General features: G+C 41.4%; 1 protein-coding gene across 2 annotated transcripts in view; it reads left to right on the top strand.

Moving 5' to 3' along the window:
• The window catches only part of F8 (coagulation factor VIII), a 150,698-nt gene that overhangs the window by 23,793 nt on the left and 104,230 nt on the right, over nt 1-22,675 (top strand). For both annotated transcript variants that reach the window (XM_055338504.1, XM_055338503.1), the window contains 4 exons: nt 1,666-1,787; nt 4,762-4,884; nt 12,244-12,456; nt 21,580-21,648. In XM_055338504.1, coding sequence (XP_055194479.1) covers nt 1,784-1,787; nt 4,762-4,884; nt 12,244-12,456; nt 21,580-21,648 — 409 coding nt within the window. In that variant the 5' untranslated portion in view covers nt 1,666-1,783. The remainder of the gene's footprint in view (nt 1-1,665; nt 1,788-4,761; nt 4,885-12,243; nt 12,457-21,579; nt 21,649-22,675) is intronic.

Raw genomic sequence — 22,675 nt, 5'->3', positions numbered from 1 at the left:
AACTGCAGAACTACGCTATGCATGCAAAAATGAGTGGCAGTAGCCACCTTCAACCACTTTGTATTTTTTACCAATTCACCTAGAGCCTTCTAAACTAGGATTCATATTGGTCCTTTTGATTATTCAATTGAGACTGGGCCCCAGAACATGAGAACCGAACTTGTCAGGTAGAGAGAGAGCAAAAGGTTGGGAACCAGTCTTCACCTAAAAGAGTTTTGATAACTGAAGCAAAGAATAACATTTTGGGAACATTTATATAATCAATCATAAAATTTCTGATTCAATAGCTAATCCGAATCTGAGTATCTGACTAAAGACAAAAATGAGCATGAATGGAGGGTTGACCCTTAATACAGCTCCTACTAGCATCAGTAGATCAATGTACATAGTCTTCATTGGCAGGTTATTTTATTTGTGATATTCCTGGTATATGTAAGAGGGGAAGTATAATTTTAGGACACACTGACAAAATTTGAATACAAGTTACTTAGATAAAGCTACAGTCTGGGGGGCGCCTGGGGGTGCTCAGCAGTTGAGTGTCTGCCTTCAGCTCAGGTATGATGCTGAGGTCCTGGGATCCAGTCCTACATTGGGCCCCCCACAGGGAGCCTGCTTCTCCCTCTGCCTGTGTCTCTGCCTCTCGCTCTGTGTCTCTCATGAGTAAATAAATACAATCTTTAAATAAATAGAAGTTACAGTCTGGGGCACCTGGGTGGCTTCTGCTCAAATCATAATCCCAGTGCTCTGTGATCAAGCCTTGAGTCGGGCTCGAGAGTGGGGAGTCTGCTTCTCCCTCTCCACCCCTCTGCTCACTTGTGTGTATGCGTACACACACACTCTCTTTCTCAAATAAACAAAGATTTTTAAAAAATAAAGTCACAGTCTGTTATAGAGATGAAATTGAAGGATCTTGTAGTTATTGCTTTGGCAAAAGATGCAGTGTAAGGGTACCAGTTTTATGATTTATTATATGGTGCCTAGTGTACCAGATAACTTTTGAAAACAGTGTTTTGGTGTGATGTATGTTAGGGGTTCTCTTAGCTCAGGCTGCTACAACAAAATACCACAGGCTATGTGGCTTGTGAACAACAGACATGTATTTGTCACAGCTCTGGAGGCTGGAACTCCAAGATTAAGGTGCCAGTAGATTTGGTGCCTGGTGAGGGTCTGTTCCTTGTTCATAGATGGCCATCCTTTCACTGTGAGTTTGTATCGTGGAAGAGGTGCTAGATGTCTCTGGGGTCTCTCTTATATATGACATCTTATAAGGTCACCAGTCCCGTTCTCTGCACATATAAACATTCAGTCTGTAGCAGGGATTTATATACAATTTCCAATTTACCTTGTTAATAGAAGAGGAATGGGATGGAAGCTTTACTTCCAGCTGCTTTTCAAAGTGGGTTCAAAAAGTGTTCACAAAAGGGCAGCCCGGGTGGCTCAGCGCTTTAGCGCCGCCTTCAGCCTGAGGCCTGATCCTGGGGACCCTGGATGGATTCCCTTGTTGGGCTCCCTGCTTGGGGCCTGCTTCTCCTTTTGCCTGTGTCTCTGTCTCTGTCTCTGTCTCTCTCTCTCTCTCTCTCTGTATGTGTGTGTGTCTCATGAATAAATAAAATCTTAAAAAAAAGGGTTTACCAAAATGAATGACTTTTTCCTTTCTTCACACAGCTTTTCTTCCAGGGTGCCAGGATCTTTGCCACGCACCACGTCAGTCACGTACAGAAAGACTGTGTTTGTAGAGTTTACAGATGACCTTTTCAACATTGCCAAACCCAGGCCACCGTGGATGGGTAATATAAACAATATTGATTGTTTACTATGAAACTGAGTAACTGATGTCCTAGCAAGGATCCCCTAGGCTGCAGTTGAAGAGGGCCATCGGGGAAATACGGTGACTGCATAGTCTCAGTCTCTGTGCAGGCTCTCCTCCTCTGCTGTTCTCTAGAGGGTAGAGTGCTCTGGGTCTTGGAGCTGGGTTTGTTTTATCTTTTCTTTACCTTCAATCACTAGCTTATCTTATCCAGTCTCACAATTTTAGGACATCTCTATGCCAGTGACTCCCAAATTGATATCTTCAGTTCAGTCTGCTTACTTGAGAAGTCCACTTAGATGTCAAATAAGCATGTAACAGGATATCAAGATGAGACATCTACTTTGAAATTATTTCTGAAAATTAGAGGTGACAAATATCCCCAAATTCTAAAGAGATATTGTGAGTACCTGGCTGGCTCAGTAGGTAGGGCATGTGGCTCTTGATCTTGGGGTTGTGAGTTTGAGCTCCACAGTGCTTGTACAGATTATTTTTAAAAAAACTTTAAAAGGGTAGTTTTACCCAGTTTAAAATCTTGGACTACTGAAAAGGAAGTAAACGTTATTGAGATGGAAACAAACCATAAGACTCTTAACAATAGAGAACAAATGGAGAGTAGATGGAATGAAGTGGGTGGGGGAAGGCTAGATGGGTGATGGGTGATTGGTATTAAGAAGAACATATGTTACGATGAGCACTGGGTATTGTATGTAAGTGAGAAATCACTGAATTCTACTCCTGAAACCAGTATATCCATGTATGGAGGGAGAGGGAGAGGGAAAGAGAGTATTCCAAGCAGGCTCCACACCCGCCACAAAGCCTGATGCAGGGCTTGATGGCATGACCCTGAGATCCATGACCTGAGCTGAAATCAAGAGTAGCATGCTTAACTGACTAAGCCACCCAGGTGCCCCTATTCCTGAAACCAATAGTGCACTGTATGTTAACTAACTGGAATTTAATTAAAATTTGAAGAAAAAAGAGAGATGTCAGTCCTCGTATGCAGGACTTACTCAGGGACTTGTTCAGGTGATGGTCCAAAATTGATCTGCAAACCTTAGCCCATCATGCGCCTCAAGCGTGAATAAACTGTGGGAACTTATGAAATCATTTAGGTTTGAGGATTTCTTTGTAAACCATTTTTGGTAATTTGTATGTTCCCACCCCACAGTGGGTGGGAGGCTTCACCCTCATGTCAAACTGTAGTGATGGAGGCTTTAGGAGAACCACTTAGAAGACTTGACATAAGACCTGTGGAGCTCCGAAGACTCTGACTATTTCCTGCTTTTTATCTGGAAAACTTTCAAGGCTAGAGTCTTGGGGGAACTTCGCCTGATGGCATAATAAGGGGAGTGGGTTATAGCTGAAGTTAACTGCACTGCCACTGTTAGCTATGAGATGAGGAAGGTCATAGGACAAGATTTGTCTAAAAAAGACGCTGCCTGAGAGGTCTTCCTGCCAGGACTAGGTGACCCCAATAGCAAAAATCTCTGTGATTATATCGCCAGAAGCCGAAACTGAGAAGAGATATACAAGTGACAGCTGCAGAGGGCATGATTGGGAAGGAGAGAGTCTCCAAAGAACTCATATAAGTTCCCTAAGAAAGAAAGAGATAAAATTTTGGCGTATCCCATAACCAGGGGCTAGCAAAGCCACATTTCAGTGTTCTTTCCAAAATAGATTTTGTCATCATGCCTCTTTTTCCACCTCTGTCCTTTTCTCACTAGCTCCAAGCTCAGAGGGTCAAGCGGTAAAGTGAGTGGGGAAGGAGGATTAGGGGAGGAAGATGAGAAATCTGGAGGAGGGAGAGACCCTGAAATTGTGGGAGATATCAAATGTTTGATATTAGGCCAGACTAGTATCACTGGATTGATACGAAACTGCTAACATGTGAAGGTTACTGGAAAAAATTTGGGATTGATCAAAATGCAAGAGGGGAAACTCCACATAACACAGGTAAAAACTATGAAAACTAAGTCTCTTTCATGTTTTCGTCCAATTGAATCCACTTCATTCAATAAATCACTTGTAGGCATCTTATACTTAATATGTCTATGAGTCAGAAGTCTTGATTTTCCTCTTAATTTTCTGCATCATGGCCTGATTACTACCCAGTTGCACAAACCCAAACCACAGGAGCCATCCCTGGCTGCTCTCATTCTTTTCCTATCTCTAACATCCAATCCATCAGCAAGTCTTGTTGACACTTCATCCAAAACAAGTCCCAAGTCTGCTTGTTTCTTGCAAATTCTAAATTCATCCAAACTCCTGTGGCCTACAAAGTCCTACATGTTATATTCCCTGCCTGCCTTTATAACCTTATTTTCTATTACTCCCCTACTCATTCACATGTTGCTCAACTATATCAAGATTATTCCTATCTCAGGACTTTTCCCTTTTTTTATCTGCTTTGAATGTCAATCTACTAGATATTTGCAAACTGGCTTCTTTTCTATTAGTCAAATGTCTGCTCAAATGCCACTTCCTCAAAGATGCGCTTCCTAACCACTATATTAAAAGGATTGTCTCAAAAAAATAAAAAATTTAAAAAATAAAAGGTTTGTCTCCTGCTTCATCATTTTTAGCACGCCACTATCTTTTATAGCATTTACAACAATCAGAATATTTCTCGTTTCTTTATGTGCTTAATGACATCCTCCAGAATGTGATTTCCATGACCTATCTTGTTCAGTACTGCATCTCCAGTGCCTGGGACAGTTCCTAGAATCTAGAAGGAACTCAACTATTAGTTGAATGAATGAACGCATTGAAGGAATTGCTAGAAATCGATCCTCAGTCCAACGAATGACGCTGAGCTGGTGATAGCAGTTTATGCATTTATTCATTCGATTACTACTCTTTATCAATAATCACAGGGGCATGTTTTTCCACTGTGGCTTTGGTCATCACCTTTATAAAAGCAGTGACCTTTGGGGGGCATCTCATTTTTGCAGGCCTGCTGGGTCCTACCATCCGGGCTGAGGTTTATGACACAGTGGTCATTGTCCTTAAGAACATGGCTTCTCATCCTGTCAGCCTTCACGCTGTTGGTGTATCCTATTGGAAAGCTTCTGAAGGTGAGTCAAATGCCCTCCCATTGTCCTGTCATCTCAGGGATAAAGGAGTATTGAATTCAAGGTCTTACAGCTAGTGAATGCTAGAGTCAGGATTCAAAGCTAGGCCCATTTCGAGAAATCAGGAAGATTGTCATTTTAGTCTAAGCCCTAAAGTTGAATTTGGTTCCTATTCTCCCTTGAGGAGCCAGGCTATGGATCCTCACAATTCCACCCCATCTGCCTTCCAATGCCCAGAAAACATCCTAGGGAGAAGCAAGGCTCATGGTATAGAAGTGAAATGGATTTCCACGTCTTTCCTTAGATTCTGACTTTCCAGATACTTCCTCTCCTTACCCTCCCCCCAGTTTCTAAGTATGCATGCCATCATGTGATAAGAGCCACCTACCAGAAGCACAAACTGACTTCCTGAAAATAAACAACCACTTTACCTAACTTCTCTCTAACCTCCACAATGCAGGAAGGGAGTGAAGGGGGTGCCACAGTTGAGTCGTACTCATGAGACCAGGGCAGACCTGAGTTAGGGGAAAATGAGTGGTAGGGGCAGGTGATATAAGGGAAAAGTCATCCCCAGTTCTGCCTGGAGCCTGCCAGGCTATTCCCATGAGGGTTATCCACTCGCGAGCTTCCAGAATGAATCTAGGAGCATTTTAAAGAGGCCAGGGTTCCCACAATTCTGCAGCTGAGGGCTGAGCATAGACATGACTCTTGCATCTTAAGCCTGGTAAGGTCTAGGGCAACTGACAAATCTCTCATGTGTGCATCCACAGCAGGTCTGCCCAGGAACAACACAGCGAGGCAACGGCCTAAAATCCATGTGACTTGTGGTCTAGTCAGAAGCCTATATATTTATATGTTGTGATCCACATGCTCCTGGCCTTACAGTAGCCTGGGAGCCCCAGGATGTCAGTTAAATCTGTGACGATGTTGAGTGTCATTTCCTAGGTTTGCCAACCTTTCTGATACCTGTTATAAAATATCAGTTGAGGCATTGAAGTGCTTTTCCTGTTGAAAAAAAATGAGTTGTTTATCTATTTCTTACTACTTAGTAGAAGTACTTTATTCTTAATATGCATCCTTTGACAGATGTAAATATTCGCAAATCTTCTTCCAGTCTATGCCTTGAATTTTCACCCTCTCACTAATTTTTTTGGTAAATAAAAATTATCAATCAAGCACACAAGTTCAGCAGTTAATGAAACACAAAATATTATCACTTTTTTTTCTTTTTATGTTGAACTTTGTGATCTGTTTGACATATTTGCCAATTCAAAAATCATGAAGACTTTCTTCCATCTTTTCTTCCAGAAGTTTTATTATTTTACCTTTTGTATTTAGGTCTATGATCCATCTCAAACTTATTTTTGTATATGTTTTCCCTATAACAATTTTTAAAGTAATCTATATGCCCACTGTGGGGCTTGAACTCATGAGTTGCATGCTCTACCAACTGAGCCAGTCAGGTGCCCCTCCCCATAGCATTTTTAAACAGTTTTATTGAGGTATAACTTATATACCACAAAATTTGATCATTTAAAGTAATTTGACAGCAAGTACAACAAAAGCATATGCATATGCTTACATAAGCAAAGGAAACCATTGCCAAAATAAAAAGGCAACATAATGAAGGGGAGAAGATATTTGCAAATGATATATCCAATAAAGGGTTAATATTCAAAATATGTAAAGAATTCTCACAAGTCAATATCAAAGAAAACAAGCTATCCAATAAAAAAACGAGCAGAAGACATGAGTAGACATTTTTCCAAAGAAGACATCCAGATGGCCAGCAGACACATGAAAAGATGCTCAACATCACTCACCATCAGGGAAAGGCAAATCAAAACCACAATGAGTTATCACCTTATACTGGTGAGAATGGCTAGTATCAAAAAAATAAATAAGTGTTGGTGAGGATGTGAAGCAAAAGGAACCCTCGTGTACTGTTGGTGGGAATGTAAATTGGTATAGCCAGTGTGGAAGAAATTATGGATGTGACTCCAAAAATTAAAAATAGAACTACTATATGATCCAGCAATTCCACTTCTCAGTATTTATCTAAAGAAAATGAAAACACTAATTTGAAAAGATATATGCTCCCCTGTGTTCATTACAGCATTATTTACAATAGTCCAGATACGGAAGCAACACAAGCACACCAAGCGTGTGTGTGTGTGTGTGTGTGTGTGTGTGTGTGTGGAGAGAGAGAGAGAAAGAGAGAGAGAGAGAGAGAGAGAATGGAATGTTACTTAGTCATAAAAAATGAGGGCAGCCCAGGTGGCTCAGCGGTTTAGCGCTGCCTTTGGCCCAGGGCCTGATCCTGGAAACCCAGGATCGAGTCTCACGTCGGGCTCCCTGTGTGGAGCCTGCTTTTCCCTCTGCCTCTCTCTCTCTGTGTGTCTCTCATGAATAAATAAATAAAATCTTTTTAAAAAATGAATGAAATTTTCCCATTCCCAACATGAATGGACCTACCTAGAGGGTATCATGCTAAGTGAAATAAGTCAGAGAGAGACCAATACTGTATGATTTTTATTTATGTGCAAAATCTATTTTTTTTAAGATTTATTTATTTTAGAGGGTGGGAGGGGCAGAGGGAGGAGGAGAGAGAGAACCTCAAGCAGACCCCCTGCTGAGTGTGTTGTGATATGGGGCTCAATCCTATGATCCTGAGCCCAAACCAAGAGTTTGGATGCTTAATTGACTGCACCACCCAGGTGCCCCTCACTTTGCCAAATCTTAACTGTGGAGGTTTGTAAGTGCTTTGACCAATAGTGTATGATGGAAGTGATGCCATGTGACTCATAAAAGAACATGCTGCTTCTTCATTTGTGGGAACATCTACTCTTGGAGACCTGAAATGCCATGTAGGAAGCCTGACTCCCCGAGGTCCCCAAGTATAAGTGCCCGGAATCCAGCATCCATATCATCCCTATCCAGCTACAAGATATGTGAGTGAGAAACCTTCCAGACGATTCCAGCCCTCAGCTGTTTGTGTCATGACAGCTAACGCCCTAGATATCTTGAAGCAGAGAAGCCCTCTTGCCCATGCTCTGTCTGAATTCCTGACCCACAGAATCAGGGTAATACAGTGGTGGTTGTTTCACACGCTACATTTGGGGTGCTTATGTTTGCAGACTTCTCAACAGGAAGCTCTGTGATTTACTTCTCTTTTCCTTGTGTATCTCAAGCCCAAAAGCACTTGACAAAACTTTGACTGACTCAAGGGGTAATTACAAAATGACTTCCTTTCAGAAGTGGCTTTTTGTTGATTCAGTATACTCCTTAGGAAAGCTTCCATGGAAGTGGCACGTTGAAATCAGACGGATAGACTCCCTGAGCTCTCAAATGTCACGGCAGTGCTGCTCTTCTTGTAATAGAAAGAAGATGTGAAAGGTCAGATAAGACTGATGGAGGCAGAGATCTTCCAAAAGTAATACACCTTAGTGCGTAGTAAACTCTAAGGGCTTTGCACAATGCTTTCTTCCAGGCATCACGTACCTTACCTGGTCTTCACAAATCATTTTTGTCTTCATTGAAGAACAGAATGTTATTAGGAGCCCCCAAAATCACATTTTCTCACTACCCACTCCAATAACTCTTCATTCTCATTGGAATCTACCATCCACCCATACTCTTTCCCTCCTTGCCCAGCTTAGATGCCCAGACATGGGCAGCAGACATGCTGCCCTTGTGTACACTCACTAGTTCCTGGCCTCCTTGATCTTCTATTGGCTTGACTAAGCCACTGCCCTGGTTAGAGGTGTTTCCCACCTGTTTTACTAGCAGCCAAGTGAATGGCCATAGTTGAAACAAAACTATACAACCGCATGACATCGTATCACTAAGTTCATGATACCTCACCTCAGTACTACCTGGCCATCCTCCTGCTGTGGTTCTTCCTTCCGAGACAGCTATCCTGCTTTACACATTCTTGGCCTCTCATCAAACCACCCACACCTCTTTCCCAACCCTACTATTAGGAAAAAGAATATTCATTTCTTCTTTTTTTTTTTTTGGAGTTCAACAATTTGCCAACATATAACATAACACCCAGTGCTCATCCCGCTAAGTGCCCCCCTCAGTGCCCGCCACCCAGTCACCCCCACCCCCCGCCCACCTCCCCTACCACCACCCCTAGTTCGTTTCCCAGAGTTAGGAGTCTTCATGTTCTGTTTCCCTTTCTGATATTTCCTACCCATTTCTTCTCCCTTCCCCTCTATTCCCTTTCACTATTATTTATATTCCCCAAATGAATGAGACCATACACTGTTTGTCCTTCTCCAATTGACTCATTTCACTCAGCATAATACCCTCCAGTTCCATCCACGTTGAAGCAAATGGTGGGTATTTGTCGTTTCTAATGGCTGAGGAATATTCCGTTGTATACATAGACCACAGCTTCTTTATCCATCATCTTTCGATGGACACCGAGGCTCCTTCCACACTTTGGCTATTGTGGACATTGCTGCTAGAATATTCAATATTCAAGAAAAGTACAAAAAATAATATGGCAGACAAACATGTGACCATCACCTCACTTTGCCAAATCTTGTTTTTTCTTTAAAGATGTATTTATTTATTAGACAATGCACAGAGCCTGACACAAGGCTTAATCCCATGATCCTGAAATCACGACCTGAGCTGAAACCAAGAGTCGGATGCTTAACAACTGTGCCACCCACATGCCCCTCACTTTGCCACATCTTAACACTGTACCATCTTCACTTTAGGAAATTAAACATTATACATACAGTTGAATCCCCTTATGTAACCCCTCTGATTCCCTTCCTCCCTATCCAAATCTATCTACTATCTAGAATTATAGATATCAACCCACGATCACATAGGCACCTGAAGCACACACCATCCCTAGGTGCCAAACTCAGGTTTTTAAAAACGTCTGACACTCTCTGCCAAGCACAGGTGCAGGTGCTGGTCTGACGTTGTCTCTGGATGAAGCCAGTAGTACCTAGTGCACACTGAACAGGGTATCCCTAGACCCCAGAGAGGCTGACCTTAGACCAGGGACTACCCACCTGTACTTTGCAGGTGGCCTTTGGCTGCTGAAAGTGTGTAGTAAAATCACAGGCAGAGTAGGGGCAGTGCAGGGGTCCCTTGTACTGCTCTGCTGGAAAAGTCCTTCTCTCAGATGTATAGATGTTGTGGGATAAAATAAGGCATAAATGAAGAGCCCTCTGAATGTCTTGGGCTGCTCTAGAGCTCCAGAAACCATTTTAAATCCAGGAAGTTATGGTGAAGATGCTAGAAAAATGTTTCAGTAGAAGATACTCTCTACTTCTGTCCACTGAAATGATCTGGAAGCAAAGACACCTCATTAACAATGAACATATACTGTGCTCAATTTATAATTGAGGTATCAGACTAATCCAGGGGTTAGTTTGAACATCACTAAGAATGGGGCAGCCAGAAAATATCTGCCCCTGGTGTCATCTGCTCCACGAGAGAAGAACTAAATTAAAAACATTTTTAAAAGGGGGCACCTGCGCCCCAATGTTTCTAGCAGCCATGTCCACAATAGCCACACTGTGGAAGGAGCCTCGGTGTCCATCGACAGATGATGGATAGAGAAGCTGTGGTCTGTGTATACAGTGGGATATTCCTCAGCCGTCAGACAGGACGGACACCCACCATCTGCTTCGGCGTGGAGGGACCTGGAGGGTATTATGCTGAGTGAAGCAAGTCAATCAGAGAAGGACAAACATATGGTCTCATTCATTTTTTTTCATTTTACTAAATTTATTTTTTATTGGTGTTCAATTTGCCAACATACAGAATAACACCCAGTGCTCATCCCGTCAAGTGCCCCCTCAGTGCCCGCCACCCATTCACCCCCACCCCCCACCCTCCTCCCCTTCCACCACCCCTAGTTCGTTTCCCAGAGTCAGGAGTCTATGTTCTGTCTCCCTTTCTGATATTTCACACACATTTCTTCTCCCTTCCCTTATATTCCCTTTCACTATTATTCATATTCCCCAAATGAATGAGAACATACACTGTTTGTCCTTCTCCGATTGACTTACTTCACTCAGCATAATACCCTCCAGTTCCATCCACGTTGAAGCAAATGGTGGGTATTTGTCGTTTCTAATGGCTGAGGAATATTCCATTGTATACATAGACCACATCTTCTTTATCCATCATCTTTCGATGGACACCGAGGCTCCTTCCACAGTTGGGCTATTGTGGACATTGCTGCTATAAACATTGGGGTGCAGGTGTCCCGGCGTTTCATTGCATCTGAATCTTTGGGGTAAATCCCCAGCAGTGCAATTGCTGGGTCGTAGGGCAGGTCTATCTTTAACTCTTTGAGGAACCTCCACACAGTTTTCCAGAGTGGCTGTACCAGGTCACCTTCCCACCAACAGTGCAGGAGGGTTCCCCTTCCTCCGCATCCTCTCCAACATTTGTGGTTTCCTGCCTTGTTAATTTTCCCCATTCTCACTGGTGTGAGGTGGGATCTCATGGTGGTTTTTATTTGTATTTCCCTGATGGCAAGTGATTCATTCATTTGGAGAATATAAAAAATAGTGAAAGGGATTAAAGGGGAAAGGAGAGAAGATTAGTGGGAAATATCAGTGAGGGAGACAGAACATGAGAGACTCCTAACTCTGGGAAACGATCAAGGGGTAGTGGAAGGGGAGGTGGGCGGGTGGATGCGGTGACTGGGTGGCGGGCACTGAGGGGGGCACTTGACGGGATGAGCACTGGGTGTTATGCTATATGTTGGCATATTGAACTCCAATAAAAAATATACCAAAAAAATAAATAAAAATAAAATGTTAAAAAAATAAAAGGGGGCACCTGGGTGGCGCAGTTGGTTGAACATCTGATTCTTGATTTTGGCTCAGGTCATGATCTCAGGGTCCTGAGATTAAACCCCGCATTGGGCCCCATGTGGGATATGGAGTCTGTTTAAGATTCTCTTTCTCCTGCTTCCTCTGCCTCTCCCCTCCCCACTCTGCTCTACAATTTTTTAAAAAATCTCTGTATCTCATCTTTCCCTGAACTTCACCAGTGCTCATTAAAGAGTCTGGGACAAAGTACATGACCGATGTATGTCTCTTGAGTTGAATTGATGTGAACTAGGTAAAAAGATACAATGATGGAAGCAAAATTATTGGTTAGAATCTGGAGATCACAGTGAGACCACTCAACCCTTCATGTTTGCATTAGTGGCCTAAAACTTCTCTGGAATATTTGAGGCTGCTTACAGTCTTGCAAATTAAATTGCAGAAAGTCTATTTCTTGTGTACAATCTCCTGATAACAATAAACTTGCTATGTTTCCTTAAGTCAACAGTGGGTATGGAAAGGACAATTTTATCCCTTCTTGCTTTAGGTGCTGAGTATGAGGATCAGACCAGCCAAAAGGAGAAGGAAGATGATAATGTCATTCCCGGTGAAAGCCATACCTATGTCTGGCAGGTCCTGAAAGAGAATGGCCCAATGGCCTCTGATCCACCATGTCTCACCTACTCATATTTTTCACACGTGGACCTGGTGAAAGACCTGAATTCAGGCCTCATTGGAGCCCTGCTGGTTTGCAAAGAAGGTAAGTGTGAGAAAGGATAGGACTCAAATGAAATAAGGGAGTATAAGGGTCAATTCATAAAAGCATTTGTGTTCTTTCATCTAAGGGAAGTTTCTTTTCTGTAGCAACATACCTATGGAAAGAAAATATTACATTCTGTGGGCTATCTCAGTAGTGCCTTTTGTAAATTTTGTGTCAGGTTCTCTGAAGGCTTCCCGGAGATAAACACATTCAATTGTGTCATCTGTATCCCAAAAGCTATAAAAATTGGAGCAAAGCAGGGCACCAGGGTGGTTCAGTCGGTTAAGCGTCCAACTGCTGATTTTAGCTCAGATCTTGATCTTAGGGCCATGAATTAAAGCCCCATGTGGGGCTCTGCATTGGACTCTACACTGAGTGTGGAGCCTACTCTAAAAAAAAAATAGGAGAAAAGCAAGCATTTATAACTTGTTATTCTAAAAATCATCTTAAGTTAAATTAAACCTGTTTTTAATTGATAGCTTAATAGCAAGCACTAAATTAGGGAAGTAAACATTGCAGAATTTTCTTTAATTCTAAGTGGTTTTTTTAAAAAAGCTTTTATTCATTCATTTGACAGAGAAAGAGAGCACAAGCGGGGGAAGGGCAGAGGCAGAGGGAGAAGCAGGCTCCCAGCTGAGCAGAGGGCCTGACGTGGGACTCGATCCCAGGACCCCGGGATCACTCCCTGAGCTGACAGCAGACACCCAACTGAGCCACCCACATGCCCCTAATACTAAGTTTTTAATAGTGAAATAAACTTCATTAGTGGGACTTTTTTTTGTTTCCTTTAACTATTACTGCATTATCCCCACAATTGAGTGGCTAAAAATGACAATCGTCATTTATAATTTCTCATGGTTTTTGTGCATGTCTCATGGAATTTGGGGGTATGTTTACTTGGTGGTCTATCTCAGGATTTCTCTCTTTTTTTTTAATCCTCTTGCCCTTTGTTTGAGAGAGCAAGCATGCACATGCACGTGGGGGGAGGGGCATAGGGACAAGGACAGAGAATCTCAATCAGATTCCAAGTGCAGAGCCCAATGCAGGACTCAATCCCACGACCCAGAGATCACCTGAGCTGAAATCAAGAGGCACACACTTAACCAGCTGAGCCACTCAGGTGCCCAAAAATGCTCTAGAACTTTAAACTCTCCCCAAGGCTTTCTGTTGCCTGCCCTGAAGCCTTGCCATTGGGAGAGGAAGAGAAGGGCAGGAAGAGGCAGCAGATCCCTGGCCAGACCAGAGACCTTACATGAGCTACTCTACCCCTCAGAATGACAGTTGGGTCTGTGATCCTCTTGCAGCCCACTGTTAGAGGATTTATTTTTTTTTAAGATTTATTTATTTATTCATGAAAGACACACACAGAGAGAGAGGTAGAGACCCAGGCAGAGGGAGAAGCAGGCTCCATGCAGGGAGCCTGACGTGGGACTTGATCCCTGGTCTCAGGATCACGTCCTGGGCTGAAGGCGGCACTAAACCGCTGAGCCACCCCAGCTGCCCTGTTAGAGGATTTCTAATGAGGTTGTAGTCAAATTGTGGCTGGAGCCAAGGTCATCCTGAATGAAACTTTATTCACAAGTCTGGCACCTAGGCTTGGAAAACTCAAATAGCGGGAGCTTTCCACAAGGTATTTTCAGCATGAGCTACAGGTTTTCCTTTTATTTATTTATTTTTTATTTATTTTTATTTTTTATTTTTTTTGTTTTTTTCCTTTTAAATGAACTATGTTGGGGTGCCTTGATGGCTCAGTTGTTTAGGCATCTGCCTTCAGCTCAGGTCATGATCTTGGGGTCCTGGCATCAAGCCCCTGCATTGGACTCTGCTCAGTGGGGGGCCTGCTTCTCACTCTCCCTCTGCCTCTCTCCCTGCCCATGCTTTCTCTGTCCCTTTCAAATAAATAAAATCTTTAAAATAAAATAAAATAAGTGGACTTTGTTTTTTAGAGCAGTTTTCGGTTTACAGCGAAATTGAGCAGGAAGTACACAGAATCCCCAAATGCTACCTGCCTGCCACCCACACACAGCCTCCTTCACGATCAGCATCCTGCACCAGAGTCACATGCTTGTCACAATTGGTGAACCTACAATGACATAGCATTATCAGCCGCAGCCCATGCTTTACATGAGGGTTCACTTGTGTTGGTCTGCAGTCTACGGGTTTGGACAACGTAGAATGACATGTACCCACCATTACAGTATCATACAGAATAGTTTTCACTATTCTGAAAATCCTGTGTCCCACCTATTCATCCTTTCCTCTTCTAGCAACCACCGGTTTATTTAATTGTCTCCATAGTTCTGCCTTTTCCAGAATGTCAAATAGTTGAGATTATACAGTATGTAGCCTTTTCATATTGGCTTCTTCCACTTAGTAACATGCATTTAAGTACATCCATGTCTTTTCATGGCTTGATAGCATTTTTGTTCCTAGCACTGAATGATATTCTATTGTCTAGATGGACCACAGTTTATCCCCTCCCCAAAGAAGGACATTTTGGTTACTTCCAAGTTTTAGCAGTTATAAATAAAGCTGCTATAAACATACACGTGCAGGTTTGTATGCATACGTCCTTTTCAACCCCTTTGGGTAAATGCCAAGGAGCAAATTGCTGGATCGTATGGTAAGAGTATGCTTTCTTTCTTTCTTTTTTTTCCCCAAAGATATATTTATTTATTTGAGAGAAAGAACATGAGCAAGGGGAGAGGCAGAGTGAGAGAGGAAGGGAGAAGCATACTCTCCACTGAGCAGGGAATCTGATGCAGGCCTTGATTCCCAGGACCTCGGGATCATGACCTGAACCGAAGGCAGATGCCTAATGGACTGAGCCATCCAGGCGCCCCAAGTATGCTTTCTTTTGTAAGAAACTGCCAACTGGTTTTCCAAGGTGGCCGTATCATTTTGTGTTCCCAGCTGCAATGAAGGAGAGCTCCTGTTGTTCTTCCTCCTCACCAGCTTTTGGTGTTGCCAGTGTTGTGGAATTTAGCCATTCTTGTAGATATGTAGTGGTATCAAATTGCTTTAATTTGCATTTCCATGATAACATATGATGTGTAGCATGTTTTCATTTCAGATATTTTATTTATTTATTTATTTGAAAGAGAGAGAATAAGTACAAGCAGGGGGGTGACAGAGGGAAAGGGAGAAGCAGACTCCCCGCTGAGCAGAGAGCCTGACACGGGGCTCGATCTCAAGACCCTCAGGTCATGACCTGAGCCAAAGGCAGATGCTAAACCAACTGAGCCATCCAGGCACCCTGTGAATCATATTTTTATATGCTTATTCGTCCTCTGTATATCTTCTTTGTTGAGGTGTCTGTTCAGGTCTTTTTCACGTTTTTAAATCATATTTTCTTATTGTTGAGTTTTCAGAGTTCTTTGTTTATTTTGAATAACAGGGATCCCTGGGTGGCGCAGCGGTTTGGCACCTGCCTTTGGCCCAGGGCGCGATCCTGCAGACCTGGGATCGAATCCCACATCGGGCTCCCGGTGCATGGAGCCTGCTTCTCCCTCTGCCTGTGTCTCTGCCTCTCTCTCTCTCTCTCTGTGACTATCATTAAAAAAAATTTATTTTTAATAACAGTCTATCAGATTATGTGTTTGCTAGAATAAGTCACTATGGCTAGCCCATAAAGGACAAGGGGAATTGGATTCCACCTTTTGATGGGAGAATAGGCAAAGAATCTATGAACTGAACCACCATTTTCAGATGATGATGATGACGATGATTCAAAAAAAAAAAAAAAAAAAACAAGAGGGAAGGGAGTAGAAGACCAGAAGAGTTTGTACTAGTTTCATTTGGAAGTATGACCTCATTTGTACTAAGTTCAGTTTCATAGTCAGAATTTATGACAAACTGATACAACCACAGTGTGTTATTTATGAGATGTAAAGTTTAATAAAACAATGAAATCATCGGGGCACCTGGATGGCTCAGTTAAGTGTCCGATTCTTGATCTTAGCTTGGGTCTTGATCTCAGGGTCATGAGTTCAAGCCCCATGTTGGGTTCTGTGCTGGGTGTGGAGCCTACTTAAAAATCATCAATCAATAATAAAACTTTACATATAAAATATAAACAGAGGGACACCTGGCTGGCTCAATCAGTGGAGCATGCAACTCTTTTTTTTTTTTAAGATTTTATTTATTCATGAGAAACACAGACTGAGAGAGAGAAGCAGAGACGCAGGTGGAGGGAGAAGCAGGCTCCCTGTGGGGAGCCCGATGTGGGACTTGATCCCAGGACCCTGGGATCACACCCTGCCAAAGGCAGGCGCTCAACCACTGAGCCACCCAGGTGTCCCCGGAGCATGCAACTCTTGATCTCGAGGTTGTAAGTTTTAGCCCCAAATTAGTTGTACAGACTACCTAAAGGTCAAATATCCATAAAAAAATTTTAAATGATTTAAAAATTAATTTTTTTAAAAAAGTGAAATCTTAATTGTCAACAGAGGTTCTAGTTCTGGTTAAGATGGAAGAAACATACGCACCTTTTATTTCCCATTGAGCTTAACTCTAGAACCTTGACAAAACGCACAGCGCAGCCATTTGAGAATCTTAAAAATCAAATAGAACAAACAAGTCAGGAAAAGGCATCAGAATTTCAAGTACCACCAAACTGGTGAAGAATTTCACTTTTTACTTCCCTTCCTTATTCCCCAAATGGCAAAGGATGTGAATAGATATTTTTTTGGGGAAAAAAAGATATAGAAATGGTTAACAAGTATGTGAAAAGGTACTCAACATTGCTCATCATCAGGAAAAGGCAAATCAAATCCACAAAGAGATATCCCCTCACAGCTGTCAGAATGGCTAAAATCAACAACACAAGAAACAACAGGTGTTGGCAAGGTTTCAGAGAAAGGGGAACCCTCTTATACTGTTGGTGGTTATGCAAACTGTTGCAGTCACTCTGGAAAACAGTATGTAAGTTCCTCAAAAAATAAAAATAGAGCTACTCTATGATCCAGCAATTGTACTACTAGGTATTTATCCAAAGAATACAAAAATACTATCTTGGAGAGATACATGCACCCCAGTGTTTATAGCAGCAGCATCTACTATAGCCAAACTAGGGAAACAGCCCAAGTGTCCATTGACTGGTAAGTGGATAAAAAGATGTGATGTAACGAGACACCTGGGTGGCTCAGTGGTTGAGTGTCTGCCTTTGGCTCAGGTCGTGATCCTGGGGTCCTGGGATCGAGTTCCACATCGGGCTCCCTGCAGAGGGAGCAGAAGGAGCCTGCTTCTCCCTCTGCCTGTGCTCCCTCTGCCTGTGTCTCTGCCTCTCTCTCTCTCTCTCTCTCTCTGTCTCTCTCTTTCTCATGAATAAATAAATAAAATCTTTAAAAAAAAAAGTTGTGGGACGCCTGGGTGGCTCAGTAGTTGAGCATATGCCTTCAGCTCAGGGTATGATTCTGGAGTCCGGGGACCAAGTCCTGCACTGGGCTCCTTGCATGGAGCCTGCTCTCCCTCTGCCTATGTCTCTGCCTCTCTCTTTGTGTGTCTCATGAATAAATAGATAAAATCTTTTTTAAAAAGATTAAAAAATAAAAATAAAAAAGATGTGATGTGTATGAATGTTAGTATATTATTATAAATTACATAATGGAATATTACTCCTCCATAAAAATAATGAAATCTTGCCATGTGCAATGATGTGGATGGAGCTACAGAATATAATGCTAAGAAAAATAAGTCATATGATTTCACTCAAGTGAAATTCAAGAAAACAAGCAAGCAAATGGAATAAGAAAGAGGCAAATCAAGAAGCAGGCTTAACTACAGAAAAAAAACTGACGGTCATCAGAAGGGGAGGTGGGTGAGGATGAGTTACATAGGTGCTGGGGATTATGGGGTGCACCTGCTATGATGAACACCACGTGTTGTATGGAACTGTTGCATCACTAAATTGTACACCTGAAACTAATATCACACTGTATGTTAACTGGAATCTAAACAAAAATCTTAAAATTTTTTTTGTATTCTATATACGATTATTGAATAACTAGAAACCAAAATGTAAGAAAGAATGTTTATAATTGCTCCAAAAATTGGGATCCCTGGATGGCTCAGCGGTTTAGCGCCTGCCTTTGGCCCAGGGCGTGATCCTGGAGTCCTGGGATCGAGTCCCGTGTCGGGCTCCCTGCATGGGGCCTGCTTCTTCCTTCTGCCTGTGTCTCTGCCTCCCTCTCTGTGTCTCTCACGAATAAACAAACAAAATCTTTTTTAAAAATAGCTCTAAAAATTGAAAGCTTAGGTATAAATCTAACAAAACATGTACATTGTATGGTGAAACTATGATGAATTGAAAGAAATCCAACAAACATACTGTGTGTACTATAAGATTCAACGTAGTAAAGATCTGAGTTCTCCCCAGTGTGTAGATTTTTTTCAGCAAATTTTTTTTGTGGTCCCAGACAACTGATTCTGAAATTTGTATGAAAAGGCAAAAGTACTTAACATTATTAACTTTTGCATTTGTAATTAAAAAAACACTGTTGAGAGAATGAAGAGACAAGCTACAGACTGGGAGGAAATATTTGCAAATGACATATCTGGCAAAGGAGTGATGTGATATATATTAAAAATATTCACAATAACCAAGATATTTTTATATGTCTTATATACATATTATATATAAAACACCTTATTTTATAAAGCATGCTCTCAAAGCTCAACAATAAGAAAAAATACAGTTTTTTAGATGGGCGAAGGATTTGAATAGATAATTCACCAAAGAAGATATACAAGTGGCAAATATGAAAAGATGTCCAGTATCACTGGCCATTAGAGAAATGCATTTTAAAACCACAATGAAATACTGGTATTAGAATAGCTAATGTAATAATTCAAAAACTAAGTATGCTGTCAAGAATGCAGACCAACAGGAAGTCTCACACATTGTTGCTGGGGATTTACAATGGTATAGCCACTCTGGAAAACACTCTGGTGCTGTGACATTGTGACTTAAATAAAATATATGTTTGGTTTTCATCTCCTTCCTGGTAGAGCTTCTAAAACCCTTGAGATTTTATGTGATGAGAGCAATACAGATAATGTTCTGTTATGTTAGGTGATTTTTGGATCACACACCTAAGGATGGGGGCTGATTGCCAGTAGAGTCAACCAAGTGATTAGGGGGCTGAATTTCCAGTCCCACCTCCCTAGCCCCCCACCGGTCCCCCAAGAGGGGAGAGAGGGGCTGAATATGGAGCTCGGTTGTCAATAACTAATGATTTAATCAGTCGTGCCTATGTAATGAAGCTTCCCTAAAAAGCCAAAAGGACAGGGTTCAAAGAAAGAGATTCCAGGTTGGTGAACACCAGGAGATTTGGGGAGAGTGGCGTACCTGGAGAGGGCATGGGAGCTCTGCATCTTTTCCCCATAACTTGCCCTCACATCTCTTCCAATTGGCTCTTTCTTAGTTATATCATTTTGGAATAAACTGGTGATCTAGTAAGTAACATGTTTCTCTGAGATCTGTGAGCTGCTCTAGCAAATTAATGGAACCCAAGAAGGGAGTTGTTGGAGCCCCTGATCTGTAGAGGTTGGTCAGAAGCACAGGTGATTACCTGGACTTTCAAGTGTGGGTGCAGGGGAGTCTTGTAGAACTGAGCCCTTAACCTATGGGAATCTACACCATCTCCAGGTAGATAGTTTCAGAATAAAGTTAAATTGTAGGATACCCAGCTTGTGTCACAGAGTTGCTTGGTGGTAGGGAAAAACCCATACACACTGGAACTGGTGTCACAATTATAGGCAATTTCTTATAAAGGTAAATAAACAATTTCCATTCCTGAGTATTTACCTTAGGCAAATGAAAACTTAATATTCACATAAAATCTGTACATTAATGTTCACAGCAGCTTTATTTGTAATGGCCAAGAACTGGAAACAACCTAAATGTCCTTCAACAAGTGAATAGTCAAACAAATCATGGTACATCCGTACCGTGAAATACTCCGCATCAATAAAACAGAATGAAGTACTTTTACATGCAACAAAATGGATGAATCTCAAAAGCTTTATACTGAGTAAAAAAGCCAATCTCAGAAGGTTATATACTGTATGGTTCCATTTATACGATAATCTGAAAAATATAAAAATACTGCAATGCAGAACAAATCAGTGGTTGCCAGGGTTATAACCATACCTATCCTATGACTGTCTCCCTCTATATATAGCTATATATGTGTCTATAAAGGGATAGAGGGAGGGAATTTGGGGGCATGTTAGAACTTTTCTGTGTCCTGATGGTTGGTGGTTTCATGAATCTATACCTTGTTCAGACCCATAGACTTAAACACCAAAAGTAAAAGTCAATTTCACTATTTGGTGATTTTAAAAATAAAAAGAATTTAAATGTTTTCAGACAGCTTTACCTGTATTTTAAATTTGCATAGATGTTAATCTAAGATTTGCTTTCAAGTGTCAGGGGTATAAGAAAAAAGGAGAAGCTCATAAACAAAAATCTTCCTTCTTAAACCTGCAAAGAAAACTTCCTAATCAAATGAAGAAATATAATGCTAAGAAAGATGGTCAACAAATTCACTAAATAAAGCATGAAGCAGGTCCAGTTGTAACATTGATAACTTAGCATATTGATACACATGGTGCTGACTTCAAGTGTGATTATAGGTGTTTAATATTGATCATTGTTATTTTGGTCATAATACTTGGTGTATTCACAGTTGCAAAAGTAAAAAAAACTTAAAAGCATAATAGAAATCGTCTATATTTAATTGCCTCTGTGCACACTTTTCATGAACAGTATTTACAGTTTTTGTAATTCTTTTTAATGTTTGTGCAGAATACATACATATATATGAAATATGATTTTATGGGCTTGTATTTTACATGTCTCTTTAATTTCATTTTCTTAGTAATTAATTTTTCTTGTATTTTACAAAAGTACTGGTCTGCAACAGATTTGAAGTGAAAAAGAGTCATTTACCCTGAATAGTTTTAGAAGAACTGGTATAGGACACCTGACACCAAAGAAGCGGTGCTGTGGTCAAGTTAGCAGACCAAGAGACGAAGTAGTAGATGAAGTGATGTCTCCTAGTGTTGATTTCCTATGATAGGATTTTCAATAGAAGATAAATGCTCTCACTTCTTTTTCAGGGAGTCTGGCCAAAGAAAGGACACAGACCTTGCAGGAATTTGTCCTACTTTTTGCTGTATTTGATGAAGGTTAGTGAACTGCAATCTGCTTTGGGGGCTCCTGAAAAAAATGAGATATATTAATTTAATCTGGTATTTGAGAATGAGGGTTGCTATTGTCCAGAGGAATATAGAAAGATCATAAACTACTGTTTTGGAATGAAGGAGATGGGGATGAAACTGAATTTGAAGAAAAAATACAATCTGAGTTCCATTGGGAGCAATCAGGTAAGAAGATAGAGGAGCTGGGTAACTGGCTGGACTCGTCCCCCTCATTAAATTCGTTAAGAAAGACTTTTAGCTCTAATTTTAAAATACCTTCTATCTTTTTTAGAAAATTTCATTTTTTAATCTAAATTTTAAAAAGAGGGATCCCTGGGTGGCGCAGCAGTTTAGCGCCTGCCTTTGGTCCAGAGCGCAATCCTGGAGATCCGGGATCGAGTCCCACGTTGGGCTCCCGGTGCATGGAGCCTGCTTCTCCCTCTGCCTGTGTCTCTGCCTCTCTCTCTCTCACTGTGTGCCTATCATAAATAAATAAAAATTAAAAAAATAAATTTTAAAAAGACTTTTAATCAAAGTATAGTCAACATATATTAGTTGCAGGCATCGAGCCCAGTGATACGAGCAGTTCATAATGCTCACCATTGTAAGTGTATTCCCTAGGCTGTACTTCTCATTCCTGTGACTGATTTATTTTATAACTGGAAGTATGTATCTCTTAACCCCCTTTACCCATTTGCCCATCCCCTAATCCCCCATCTGTCTGCTACCAGCTTGTTCTCTGTGTTTGTGGGTCTGTTTCTGCTTTTTTTGTGTCTTTTCGATTCTACGTAAAAGTGAAGCCATATAGTATTTGAGAAAAATACTATTTCTCTTTCTCTGTCTGACTTACTTCATTTAGCTTAAGTGAAATCCTCTCTAGGCCCATCCATTTTGCTGCAAATGGTGAGATCTCATTCTTTTTAATGGCATATATATATGCCATACACACATACCATGACTTTTTTATCCATTCATCTATTGATGGACACTTGGGCTGCTTCTATATCTTGGCTAT

The sequence above is a fragment of the Nyctereutes procyonoides genome, unplaced genomic scaffold (assembly GCF_905146905.1).
Source record: "Nyctereutes procyonoides isolate TBG_1078 unplaced genomic scaffold, NYPRO_anot_genome, whole genome shotgun sequence".
NCBI classification, from domain to species: domain Eukaryota; kingdom Metazoa; phylum Chordata; class Mammalia; order Carnivora; family Canidae; genus Nyctereutes; species Nyctereutes procyonoides.
The sequence above is the reverse complement of the archived record's forward strand: the minus strand, read 5'-3'. Positions and strand labels throughout refer to the sequence as shown.